General features: G+C 41.1%; 1 protein-coding gene across 1 annotated transcript in view; it reads right to left on the reverse strand.

Annotated features, from left to right (window-relative positions):
* Positions 1 to 425: 425 nt before the first annotated feature.
* The window catches only part of exd3 (exonuclease 3'-5' domain containing 3), a 41,788-nt gene continuing 27,366 nt past the window's right edge, over positions 426 to 14,847 (reverse strand). The window contains 2 exon segments of the mRNA XM_044173917.1: positions 426 to 1,744; positions 1,878 to 1,944. Coding sequence (XP_044029852.1) covers positions 1,374 to 1,744; positions 1,878 to 1,944 — 438 coding nt within the window. The 3' untranslated portion in view covers positions 426 to 1,373.

A 14,847-nucleotide genomic window follows, 5' to 3' on the forward strand; every position in this document is an offset into this window, starting at 1 on the left:
AATGTAGTCTCAACCAAATGCAGACTATGTACTTCTCCAGAAAACACCAGAAAATCTTTAATTGTAGAATTTTCCTCATTAGATGTCTTAAAACCCTTTTGGGCAATCTCCTTTTCTGCAACCACACAAGTGGAATTTGTGAACAGAGAAGAGGAGAAAGAAAGAGAAAGAAAGAAAGAAAGGTATGAGAAAATATGAAGGGATTCAGGCGGTGTATGTGTTGGGTTACTCTGTGACCTGTCTGCTTTTCAGCCCCGGGGCAGGAAACCCCCACACTGTTAGTGTTACACCTGACAGACATCAGTGAAGCTTAGATGATCTCATCAATCTGTCCACCCTTAGTCCTTTACCATCTGTGAATTCTGAAACAAAGAATACAAATACCGGCAGACAGACAGAAATGATTATAACTTCTCACAGATAAATAAATGAAATGAAAATCTGTTTATTAACACATATTCAGCTTTCAGCTAAATAATTAAAACGTTATACAAATGTAGTCACAGAGAATGAATATATACAGTACCACCGACTGTTAAAAAGGCCAAGGAACAGAGTCCTGTCATCATTTAAACTGCAGCTTTTAAATCAAAACAATTAAAAAGAGTTGTCACAAAATGTGACCCCAGTAAGTGTTAAATGGAACAAACTTAACGTTGATGCACATATTTAGTTAATGCGCTTTCTAGTTTGATGATATATTTACCCTGCTGAGTCAAAGTGTTCTTGAGGAATAAATGTATTACATTTGTGTACAATTCAAATTATCTCAATACGCTCCAAACCATAATCACCATGAATGTGCCATGGTATAACAGTGAATACAATCAACAACAAAAATTACCAAGTCCAAACACTGTCTTTGGTTCACTGAGATTTAAACTCTTACAAACACAAAAGGTTTAAAACCATCAAAACTATATACATCTAAAAAGAACTTAGATAATAATAATAAAAGAAATGATAATAAACCCTTCATCCAGTCATTACATTATCTTTGTTTTTTTTAGTATGACTGTCAAATTTTAATACCAGATGATTAACTGAGGGCAGTCCTTTCATGCAGGTGTCAAAAAAAAGAACTCACTTATCATAGAGGACTAGTGGGCTTACTATTTACTTATGACCTAATTTTTATCCAAATGATTTGCGATACAAATTTCAAGTTGGTGTTCTCACTTGTAATGTCATCCTAAATTCACAGTCCTTATGCCTCTTTTGTTATTTTATCCAGTCAATTAAAAAAGAGAAAAATAAAACTAATATTATATATGAGGCAATTTTATTTAATTTGATTTCATGACAGCTAGGTGCTAAATGTGTAAAAGATTATTCTAGATGTTTTTTGAGGTTCAGGTAAACTGTAGTAGCAGTCAGTTCTGCTGTGCTGCTGTAACGGCCGCTGCAGCTGATTCAGTGTCCTCGTCTGTTATGTGTAAGACCTCCTGAAACATGGAAAGGACACGGCCAAAATGAGAGCCTTCCCAGAACACCTTGCCACATCTGGTGCAGACATAGAAGAGCGGTATCCTCGGCAGGAGGCCGGGGGGCACGGTGTGGAGCTGTATGGGTGCCCCCCCGGGAAAGGTCAGGGTGTCGGGGTCCAGCCCTGAAAGGGGGGCCCAGTGACACTGAAGGGCATACCTGGGGAGTTCAGGGGTCACACCGGGGGTCAGAATGTCACCAAGCTTCTCCTCTTCCTGTTGTTGTGTGTGGTTAGTGTTGTCATGGTCCTGCAGAAATCCTACAAACAAAACACTACAAATTAATGACAAAACTACACTAAACAGAAGACGTAAGAAGTAATGATAAGTAAGTATGATAAGGAGTCAACTAAAAATGAACCCTCTTCCATGATACTGTGTGGTTTGACTGACCTTTCTGTTTAAGCATCCTGACCATGTCCTTTCTGGGCACCGCCATGTACTGATCGCTGTTACACGCCTGGACAAGCAGATAAAAACAGTAATTAACAGCAGCGTTAAAAGAAGGTGAGATGTTGGACACAGCCCTGTTAATTCTGACGAAAGAAAGATGTGGGGAGAGGGGGTTTCTGTTTGACAATGCAACAAGCACTTTGCTTGAAACATACTGACCCCTCAATCCTACTGGAGTAGATGGTGACTTTGACCCTTCTCAGTCATATAGCAGCAATGTGTGTGAAACTTAAAGTTTACTTTAGTAATGCTATGGTTACTATAGTGACCAAAGTTCACCTGTTCAAGTCGAAAAGTGTCAGACCTGCGTTAAAACCAGGTGTCGACCAGAGTCACAGAGCCTGAAAGCTTGCGTCGACTCATTCACACCAATGGCAAACAGACATTTTCCCCTAGTGCCTGCTTTGGTGTGAAAGGGGCTAAGTGTTATAGAAAGATCAGATCAGTGTGTGAGTGTGTGTGTGTAGAGACAGCGTTGACGCCTCAGTAACGTTCACATGTACATGCTGTCCTGTCCTTCTCCATGGTAAAGGTCTTCCTGGTAGGGCATTAGTGACCTCTTGTTTGCCGGCCCCTAACATGCACACACACTTGTCTGTAAGCCATCCTGACAGCATGTCAGTGCTAAAAGCCTTGTCAACACACCTGAGCTCCACCCAGCAAACAGCATTCCACTTAGACGTGGGCTGTAAATCAAACCACACTCACAGACCTCACAAAGAAAGATCCTTGACTAGCTCACTTTAGGCCAGTTCGTCTCTCTTTACCCGGGAAAAGTTTAATGAAGACTGCAGATTGCAAGTATGTCCTCTCCTGTGTGCACATGCAGAGCCGTGTTTGCTTCTGTGGTAACTGGGGTCAGGAAAGGAGAAAGCGGCTAGACAGTGGAGGTGTGGGAATAGCCGAGGTTTCGTCTCCTGTCTTGTCTGTGGGAATGAATCTCTCCCTCGGTACATTCTGTATTCTCCTCTTTATATTCTGCCTTACACGCACACACACACACACACACACACAAAATCACCACACAGACAAAACACAATTCGCACAGGCTACACTACAGTGTGCATAAACCGCATGCATACAAGTGCTCACAGCGCATACACATGGCTCACACGTACAAGTGTGGCGGCAGCCAGGAAAACAGACTCAGCTATTTGCTCAGCTCAAAGTTTCCCAGAGTTGAGCAAGCCAGAACCTGCTCTGAACTCTCAAGGCTAAGCCACGGACAGGCAGGCACACACGCACACCGTCTCACACACACGCAACCTGGATGGAAATAATTCTATCTATAATTACACACAGCTAATTACAAATGCAAAGATCCTGGAGTTATGAAAAAAAGTGAAATTATGTAAATTTAGAAATAACATTATGACAAATGTTGCGGTGATATTAACACACATCATGGTGATATTAACTGATATGCAGGTAAAACATATTTGTGAACAGTAAGTGCTTTAAGTGCATTGAAATGAACATGACAAAATGAACTTGGTCAAAGTGGTGAGGTCTTGCGGTGCCTTATATTTGAATGAACACAGATGGTGGCTCTGTGCCTTCATCTAAGATTTGAAACCGGGTTGGACCGGATGATTTCAGTAACATTTTTTCTGTTTTTGGCTTGCTGCAGGACACGAAGACTTAATTTTTCCACAGCACCACTTAAGTACTAGAGTTTTCAGGCACGCAGTTGTCAAAGACAGCCTAAAAAGCATAAAGCTATGAAGGTGCCGTCTCTGCAGCTCCTACACGTCTAGTGACACACAAAGACTCAGACTGACAGTATTGTCAAACCAATTCAAATTTGGCATGTTTGCACAGGCAAAGTATGTTTGTGATCATCAAGAAGCACGGCATGTGGCTTCAGTCACCGCAGACTGTGCAGGTTGGTCAGCTGGAAGTTTTTATAGAATTGATGCCTGCAACCAGTCCACATTGCCATGTTATTGATTGTGTTTTAAACATGTGTCTTCCGGGTGCATGTCTTCTCTAACCGCAACTCACAAGCTCCTCCCTATGACACTGAATGTACTGACCAAGTTGCAGTGAGAATACTAGTTTTCCCTCACAGTTTGTCAGCATTTTCAAACATGCCAAATTATATTTCAATACTGGCTTTAAGTCGGCATTCTCACCAGGCTTCTTCTTGCAAGTTAAGGACACAGAAGGGCCTTAAGATCAAAAGGTTAAACCAAAAATGAAACCATCAAATCAAAACATTTTCTCTTATTTTTATTTAACTCTACAAAGTTTTAGGCAGTTGCTACATTGCTGCTTTACTCTTTTGTTCTGTGTTTTTCAGGGAACCTCCTGCATTCTCACACTCCGTGTGGCCGTGCCAGAGAAAGAATGCTCCTTGCCGTGACAACAAAGGCCATCTAAAGTGTGATACTGTGTTTCAAAGAATGGGAGGTGGTTGAAAAAAAAAAAGAAAAAAGAGGAGAGAAAGGGGGATAGTGTAGAGGAGGTAGGAAAGAAAGGGAGGGAGGGGGGGTGGGAGATTTTTCCCTAACGTTCTCAAACACACACATACTCACACTACACTGGCTCTGTAGGCAGCTCCCATGGGAAAATCCTAGAGCAATCTCAAAAGGCGGTGCTTTTAGGGCCGATGTAGGTCACATGGTCAGAGCAGCCAATTGGCCACTAGTGATTTGATTCAAATTGTGGTAAGTCAGGTAAGGAGCAGCGTGGGAACTGGAGAGAGAGGGGAGCAAGAACTGCACCATCGTTTCCCTTTGAAAATGTTGTCTTTCCTTCTCAATGTGAATTTCAAGTCCAAGGCCGCTGTGGTCTAAAACATACACACAGTATATAAGAAAAGAACATCTTTTTCTAGAAACTACAGTAACCCTTCCAAGGAAAGACAAATAAAACATACAACACCAGAGATTCATTGTATGCTCCCATCATCCCATGTCTGGGACGTTCTGCCATCTTTGATTACCTGTTGTCATTCTGTTGGGCAGCTATAAAATGTTGCTGCCACTGCAAAATTATGTAGGTCCATTGTAAGTGGGATGGCATACTGAACTGGAAAAGGCTGCCTCATACTACGGTAGAAATTATGAGTAAGGAGCAGCTAACTGGGCACTAACTTTTCCTCTGCTTTCCCACACAGTCCCAAGGTCATGCTAGGTGATTCGGATACCTTCCAACAGCGATGGACAATTTCATACATGATTTTTACTGACGGATGCAAAAAGTGACCTGTTTTAATTTTCTTTGGGTAGACAAAAGGAAGAAACAGGTAGTGGAAACATTTGACTTCATTAGACACTCTCCCACTGAAAAAGTTGACATCATTTCAGAGTTAATCATTAAATCAAGTCTATCTTTGAGTGGAAAATAAAGCCTAAATCAGTTGTCAGTCTAAGCCAAAGAGGTGAGAGCAAGTCAGTTACTGGAAGACATAAATACATTGATTTAAAATTAAAGAGACAATCTTGTGGTTCAGTAGCTGCAACATCCTACTATGGATTTGAACTAGGAATACCATTTTATCACCTCATTACCTTCTCTCTACCAATGTTTTTTTACTCTGCAAACAAACTAAAGGCAAACTTGTTTTTTTGTTTTTTTTATTTCTTACATTTGCTACAAGACACCATTAGATTTTGAAATGCAGCCACATTAAGGTGAAGTTTGAAACAATTGCAACCACTCTTCTAATGTTGAAAACTAAATAATAGGATGAGGGTACATGGGTAAATTACTTAATAAATTCCACAAAAAACACTGGGAATAAATACAACTGATTATTAGTTAATAAGTCCACATTTAAAATAGTGATTTGTCAAAGCAGAAAACAAACATTGAGTCAACAGATGATGACTACAATATGATTAACACTGATTTAAAAAAAAGAACCAAGCATGTCTACAGCTAGGTAAAAACATTCTTATAACTCAGTCTTGTTATAAGTCTTGTACTACATGTGCTGCAGTTTATTAGCACATTCTGTCAGTTTTTAAGTAGTTTGATAGATCCTTTAAAAAATAAATTCTTCCTGTATATACTGTATCTAAATACCTAGAGTAGGGGTCACTTTTCTGCTGCAGCAGGAACATGAGGGAAATACTGCAGTGACCTACTAAATGTACTTTCCCACAGTATCCTGAGGGCATCTGGCCAGTGTCTCAGCCCGACAGTCTGAGGTAATTACCAGCTCTGTTAACTAACCAATAACACCTGACAGCAACCTGAACTTGGACCACAGCAAAGCCTGTCTGGGCTTGACATCACACACACCTTCATCTGACTCACTTCATTCACACACATGCACAAACATACACTGACTCACTTCACTCACACACATGCACAAACATACACTGACTCACTTCACTCACACACATGCACAAACATACACAAATGCACTCACACATACCTCAGAAGCATGAAACAGATGTAAAAACTCACATGCAACTCTCGCACACACGCACACCCTTCCCTGACTCATGTTTGCATCCACTCATTTCACCTGCATGAAACACTATTATTTCGTTCCTGATTTTCCCAGGGATGCAAATCTTTCAGTTGTGTTACATAGAATATGACTGCGAAAGCCTGCTGTTAATTTTATTTCGGAAATTGGCATGCATGAAGAAGATATTACAAATCCAGTGAACTCACCAAAACATGTGTGCTTTGTTTTCTATATCAAGTTGCTTTGTTTTTTCAATAATGCTTAATTGCTCCTTGTGCTCTACTCAGTCAATTCTCTAAGGGTTGAGGGGGTGTGGCCCCGTCCACCAACATCCATTTCTTATTGGCAATCGTCCATGAATAAATTCTCTAAGTGGCATTTTTCTTTTAGAGTTTAAATCTATTCCTTTAACTTTATATTCTAAAAAATTAAGAAAAGCCTTTTGCCCAGTAGAAAGCTATATTTATGATTTAGCCTCTTCCTCAAATCGTAAATATATTAAATGCAGCATCTACTTACATATAAGACTGAAAATCATTGAAGTGGTTGTATTATGGATTTTTTAGACATTGGATTCACTTACAATGACTTATATATATTTTTGAATACACTTTATTTTGTCTTGTTCATTTTTATACTTTCTTTTACTATATTTACTTTTTTTATTTTAAAAAAGATGCTTTGTGTTTATCAAAACTATTTTACATTTGTCCTTTTTCAGTATATGGGGTTGACTTAAACAAATCTCAGCATATACACTACTGCAGTTTTGTACCCAAATGTAATATTATATTCTAGTAACTACATTAGGTTATTGTAGTTAACATTACATGAATATGAAATGTATTGTATTGATGAGATCATTTCATTCTTTACCATTAATATTTCATTGATTTAAAATGAGGATGTGTTATATTAGGAGTTATAATAGATCATCAGTAGTGACACAAGATGAGGCACATCCATGACTTCATGCCTCTGCCCTTCAGAATATGTAGAGAAACTTTTCTAATTTCATCCATTGCTTGTTTGGTCCCGCTCCCTCAGTCTGTTTAACTCTTGCTCAATCTCTTTTTGTTTCTTTCTCTTGTTAACTTTGTTTTCCTCTTTCAACCATTTTCTCACCCTCCACTTGGCCTCAACATTTCTGCCTTTTCTTCCCTCCCTCCTTTGCTCCCTTAGTCCCTCTTTATTGGAGCTCACTAAAAGGGGTAATGAAGAAGATAATAGTCTAGAGTCTAGCAGATAACAGTCTAGCCGTCACACAAATAGCACTAATGCTTTCCCTTGGCTTGGCACAGTCAGTTCATTCTGTTTTTTACCCACTCAACCTTCAACCTCAACCTCTATCTCTGCCTCTCTCCAATTGAACCTATGTCTTCTCTCTTGTTCTATGTCTTGCTTGAAGCTCCATCTACCCCCTTCCAGTGTTCTCTTCAATTTCCCCCTCTCTTCTCTCTAGTTGTCTCTCACCTCTAACATCTTTCTTGCTCTCCTTCTCCAAGTTCTCTTTTTTTCTCTCTCTTCAGATGCCAGAGAGCTGGGGCCGGTCTAAGCCAAACAGCTGAGGGAAAACAACGTACTGAAAAGGTCCAGACAATGCTGCTCACTGGGCAATGGGTTTTGAAGAGGGATCAAAACAGCTAATCTCAAATACATAAAAAGATGGATTAAACAGCCAGCCAGACTCTATTGATATAGAAAATTAATCTGCAACTATTTTAATAATCCATTAATTGTTATAGCATCGAGCAACAATGACAAACATTTCCTTGATGTACAGTAGCTCCTTAATTGTGAGGATCAGCTGTTTTTCTTTGTCTTTTAGGAACGTAAACCGACGATATTTGGGCTCCGGTTCTGGTGTTCAGCTAATAGGACCGCTAACTTAGCTGCATGGCTAACTGCGCTAACTAGCCAATAGCAGTTAGTAGCAGTTATGAACTTATATGTGATATGCTGCCCCCTATTTATTTGGAGTACGAATTCGACAGGTGGAGCGTAGCCTCAATTCTTACATATTACCCTTTAAGTAAAGGATGCCAATACTTCCTCCACCACTGATTATGTGTTGTCGCACTTAAAATCTTCCATGGAAGCTGTCGTTTTTTGAATGCTAACAAATTAACTATTGTTTAACTTTGTTAACATCACTAAGGGTTCAAATCCTAACTGCAAATGCTGTAGTACAGTGCCCTCCAGAATTATTGACACCCTTTAGTAAAAATGAGCAAAACGAGATATGAAAAATGTCTTTGTTTATCCTAATAATCATTTCATTCAAAATATTCACAAAAATGGAACCTTTAATTGAAGTAACATAATTAAAAAATTTTTCTCATAAATACTTGTGTCACAATTATTGGTACCCCTTCATTTAATATTTTGTGTTGCCTCCCTTTGCCAAGATAACAGCCCTGAGTCTTCTCCTATAATGCGTGATGAGGTGGGTGAAAAATGGCACGGGATCTGCGACCATTCCTCCATACAGACTGGCAAAACCTTTATTCTGCGGTTGGTAAACCATTTTTGTGTAGATTTTGAGGTGTGCTTCAGATCATTGTCCTGCTGGAAGGTATTTGATGGATGGTTTAACTGAGAGGAAACTCCACATGCTCAACTGCATAAGGTTGGGGAAACCCTGGGATGCTTCTCTGCCTGTTTTCTTTGGGAAAACACGATTGTTGAGGAGACAAATGATAGGTGTTGTGGTGCTGTCATATGTGCAATAAAGACAAGTGGTTCTCACAAATATAGAGCATCCATACAACAGTTAACATTTGTCTTTTTGAGGCAGAGCTGTTACTCCAAATGTTTTTGCCGTTTGCCAATGCAGTGTGACGTTTACACGCACTTACACACTAAAACTGTCTAAATATGCTCATTTTTCCCATGCCTTCACTGCACCCATTCAACCCAATATTGTTACGACATCCAGAGCTTTTCTTGACATGCGCTAACAGTTCTCAAACAAACAGTCATTACACCCACACATTTCAAACTGAAATTCCACCCACTCGACCTGAATCCATCAGGTCGAGTGCGCACACACACACACACACACACACACACACACACACACACACACACACACACACACACACACACACACACACACACACACACACACACACACACACACACACACACACACACACACACACACACACACACACACACACACACACACACACACGTCATGGGAGAGCCACTGGCAGATTCCTTTGCTCAACGTTCATCACTTTCACCCTCCAGCCCCCCTCTTCACCCCTTCTCTAACTATCCTTTTTTTCCCCCCTTCTCTTCCTGATGTAGAGGCACGCAGAGAATGTTATTGTAATGCAGAGTGATTCATCCAGGACTGTAAATATTGACAGTGGTGGTGGCTGCTGCTCTGGTCTGTTCTCTCCTGAGGAGCTGTGAGGGAACGGAGAGGAAACGACTCTCCCACATGGCTTTTTGATAGACAAGGTGTCAGTGTCTGGGTGAGGTACCAGCAAATCATTTTACATACTGGCCTTCGTGTCCGCTGGTCTGACAGTCGAATGCTTGCTTAACCAGATGTGGGAGTTCCTTAGCAACAAACACATTACAGTGGATCAAGTACTAGACGATGGTGAAAAATTATCAAGATGTTTTGTGGTGGAGACTCACACATTGCTTTAAACACAGTAGTGATTTGATTTACCTGTCAATGCCCAGCACTGAACCTAGTAAGCCAAACCTCACTGCACTCTTTGTACTTTACTATTCAGCACTACTTTATGAGTGCTTTTATACTCTTGGTTAGACTATGTTTTTTCTTTCAACTTGATCTGCTGTATTGTGCTGGAGAACTGGAGCATCTCCTGTATTTCAGCACAAATCTTTACTTTTCTGCTCTCTTACAGAGCCAGGACAGTGACTAGAGTTTGGCAGTGAAAATAAAATTTGGCACTGAAAGCAAAACCTGAACTGAAAAAGTTGAACCAACACTGAAAAAGTTTATTTTTTCAGTTAAGGTTTTGTTTTCAATGCCAAACTCTAAAGTCACTGTCCTGGCTGCATACTTTCTCCCCTTCTCCTGACTTCACTGGTAGTGGTAGAAATTCTGGCTAATTCTACGGCTTGAGGCATACACTGCTGGCCAGATTCACACAGGAGGCTGGTTTATTTTTTCATGTCTTTTATTTATATGGCACCCAAGCAGGATCCCAATGAAACAAATATGGTCTCTCATTTTGGTGCACTTTGATGAATATGTGGGCAGACTACAGTAAGTGAGATAACTTTATACTTTTGTGTGGGCAAAAAATCATCTTCTACATAATAATTTCAGATACAACAACACCACTCAAGCAGTATTGAGTGCAATTTATAGTTTCTGCCTCTGTCTGACCGCATCTGTGAGGCTCGGCATGGACTGTATGCATGGACCATGCACGCCAACAAATGTGTTGGCACGTCTGTGTATGCAGACTCTCCATGTAGTATACACAGAACTACATGTGCATCCACTGTCCGCATCCCTTTTTGGACTACATCCGCCAGCCATTACATACTCTACCGGCCTTAGTTAGGACTTAACCAACAGTGGGGGAGTTTGACATATTTACAGTTTCTACAATTTGTAACTGACATGTGAATTAACAGTTTCTGAAGAACGATCAAGGAGGCAGGTGGAATGAATTTCAATGACCAATGAGTTAATTCTCATGATTACTGCCTCAAAGAATATCCATTTGTTCAAAATAGCAAATACATCTTTCTCCAATTTATCATGGAGTTTTAAATAAGCATGAAATTCCCAATAGACTCCTTTAGCAGAGCACAAGAACTGAGGACGTCAGTAAGAATGGGTAATAAGAGTTAAGCATGTTAGCAGTATATATTTAGAGTACCATTTAATAGCAGATAGTCAACATGTTTGTTTGTGGCTCAAGGTGCTCATTCATATCTAACGCTTTGCAGGAATTACTTCTATTTCTATTTTATAGGGACCACATATGACCAACTGGTCCATGAGTCAAAGGAGAGAGATGCTGAGCAAGATAGTAACATCATTACTGCTTCAAACCACTGCTGAGCTTGTGGACCTACACAAACAGACACAAACACACATCTATGTCTCTCTGTCATCATATATATTATCAGAACACACAAACAACTCACAGTGGACAGGCTAAGGGAGGATGAGATAAAGGCAAATAAAAGAGGGAAAGGGCTCAGGGTTAAGTGGCAATAATGATGCAGAATAAGACATCAGTGTGTGTGTGTGTTCAAACTCACTTCAAAGTGTCTCTGGTAGCCTTGTTCATATCAACAGGAGACACGTGAGAAGAACACAGTATTAGAAATGCAGAGAGGTAGAAAGGGAGGTAAAAAAAAAAAGAAGTGGGGGTGTGGGGTTAAAAAGGAAGCAGTACATGATGGTGAACAAAGGCTGAACGGAAAGAGAGGACTGAGGTTGGAGGAGGGTAAGGAAGGGTTAAGGAGAAGTGGGTCGGAGGTGAGAGGTTGTGGTATTAGGGCAGTGGAGGGGAGGGGACTCGCGGTGAAGGGGTTCACCTCTAGTGTGAATGCAATGAGGTAAAACCAAAAGAAAGGACGATGGAGAGAGTTCCTGTGTCATACACCCTTTTTAATTCCACCCTTCCTTCCCTTCCTACCCTCCTCTGTCCCCTTCCCTCCCTCCACTGCTGCTCCCTCTCTGCGACCGGCCCCAGCAAATTCCCTAGGGCCAGGGGCAGTCCCCTTTCAGTCTCCAGTGACACAGTAATTAGAAGTGTGGGAACTGAATCCGTCCCTCTTTCTGAGCCCCGCACTCCCTCCTTTCGCTGACCCCCACCCCCCCACCCCACGAAGCAGCTCCCGGCTCCTACCCTTCCCCTCCACTTCCTTTGCCACCTCTCTTTTTGCACCCCACCTCAGCTCTCAATCTCAGGAAGTAGCATTTAACAGGTCTGACATGAGAACATTAGAAAGATATATGATAATATCCAAAACTGATATCGAATTATATTAAAAATAAAGTATCTGCACGCCAGCATCATCCACAGCTAATTTGATGGATACCTTCAAATACAGACAACCGATGTTTTTAATTGACAATTTTAAGGATACTGAAGATATAAACATCACATATTAGGAGATTCAATTAAAAATCGTACATCTTACAAAAGCCCATATTGGCTTAATTCTCATGGGCCACCTGTGATGTTCATGGGAGCTACACATCACACACACTCACACACACTCAACCCCATACCCTTCATTTACACCTCCCCCCCAACCTCACCCCCGCCTCCTCTACAGGCACAGAGTCCCCTATCTCTTCGAACAGAGCAACGCTGTCTCTCTCGCTCTCTGTCAAGCCCCTCACCACCACCCCAACCCCCATTCGCTATCTCTGCGGCGATAACCATGGGAACAGCAACACTGTGGGAACGGGCCACCAGTTGACCAAAATAGACAGCAGGAAAATGGAGGGAAAGAAAGAAAGAAAGGGCTCCCTGCATCCAAGGAGGCCTGTGTGTGTGTGTGTGTGTGTGTGTGTGTGTGTGTGTGTGTGTGTGTGTGTGTGTGTGTGTGTGTGTGTAGGAGGTCCATGGGATCATCCAGACAGACAGGTACTCAAGCACTCCAGTCACCTCTGGTTTCCACCAGCAACAAAGGGGATGCTGGGTGGCTTGAGTTGCTACATTAATTCATTAATGGATATGCGGCTTTGGTTTGAGTTGGTGGGACATACCGAAAGTTCGCCTTCTCACACACACACACACACACACATTTTTAACGGTCTTCCAGTTACTAGATAGCAGTGTCCCATGCAAAAAGGCTACACCCGTAACCACAAACACCAACACCCAAACAGCACACTAATACTACACCATCACACACCCAGTCACACCCACAACCACGCACTTCTAAAAGCACACGTGCAAACGAAAGCATTCAGTCTAAAAGTTTACATATGTTCAGGAATGAGATGACTGGAATGACTGGCATTTAAAAACTTACTTTGTACACTGAAATCAATGAAAATACCAGAAATGAAGCATTAAAATGCTCTTTAGTTCTAATAAAACTTGACTGTAATATGTCACAATATTATATTAGCTTTTTGCCTTTTTGTTTTAATCTTGGTATTATATCATATTCATCATCATCTTATTGCATTTACCTTTGCGATTAATCCAGTCTTCATCTCTTTTCATTATAAAGCACATGGTAACTTTCTTTTATGAATTAATGTTATTGTTATCATTTGATTATCTGTATTTGGATAAAGGTGTGATTCCCTCCAACGACCACATCACAGCTTGAATACACACTTCTGATATAGAAGCTATTCTAGATCTAGATATCAGGAATACATGTTTGTAATAGTATGTTTGTATTTGGTGCATGGGCAATGCTGCTGGTCTCCAGAGAGTACACACAAGAATACATGCATGCAAACACACTTCTCAGACTCCATGGCAGTAGTTAAAATGCTGGGACTCAGTTCCTATGAGAAACATTAGACACTGGTTTTCCTTGGCCTGAGAGAGGAGGAGGAAATGAGGAAAAAGACGCAAGTTGCGCATCATCATTATTATAATTTTTTTTTTTTTACCTACTGCGGGGCTAATTTTCCATCCCTTTTATATCCTGTGTGTCTCTCAGTAGCTTAGAAGTCAGAGAAATCCAAAGTCTTGGCTTCGACTCTTATTTTCTCTCCCCAAAACTTACAGTATTTATCTATATTCAGTCTATCTCCTTCTTTCGCCCTGTTGCTTTGTGGGTTTGTCATATATGTCTTCTCTGTACTCTTTCTTTGCTCTTCTGATTTCTATCAATCCGTCTACCCTCTCTATCTATCTACACTGCCCCCCTCTGCTCTTTCAGGCCTTTCCCAGGCCAAGCAGCCTGACCTCTCCAGCCGTCTACCTCTTTGCTCCCTGGGGGTAGGGGGTGTCTGCCTGTGACCATTCCCACCCCGCAAGGACTTTCACTTTAATCTGACTCTGTGAGTAACAGAAGAAAGAGAGAACAAAACAGAGAAAATGTGTGTGTGTGCGTTTGTGTGTGCCTGCCAAGCCTGCGGCTCCCAAAGCAAACAGACTTCTAACCTCCTGATAGCATCACATCACGCAAACTGCAGGCTTTAGGAAGAACCACAGCAAGACTTAGTTCAAAGTTTTAAGGCTGAGCTGGCCTCACATTCCCAAGACCTACACATGCACCTACAAGCAGCACAATGCGACACAAACGCAGATAAGACATTGAAAGAATGTTCACAGAATGTACAGACCTACACTCAGAACGTAAACTGTGAAAACACACAGTCGCAGTGATGACATTCACAGTTTCACACATGAGACCAGTAAGAAAAACATTAATACATAACAGGAGCATCAACCCTCTCAAAACACACACACACACACACACACACACACACACACACACCCAAACACACAAAGTACAGTGGTTGAGTTCACAAACCACAGACTATGTGGGGGG

This window comes from Siniperca chuatsi, linkage group LG18 (assembly GCF_020085105.1).
Source record: "Siniperca chuatsi isolate FFG_IHB_CAS linkage group LG18, ASM2008510v1, whole genome shotgun sequence".
In the NCBI taxonomy this organism is placed as follows: domain Eukaryota; kingdom Metazoa; phylum Chordata; class Actinopteri; order Centrarchiformes; family Sinipercidae; genus Siniperca; species Siniperca chuatsi.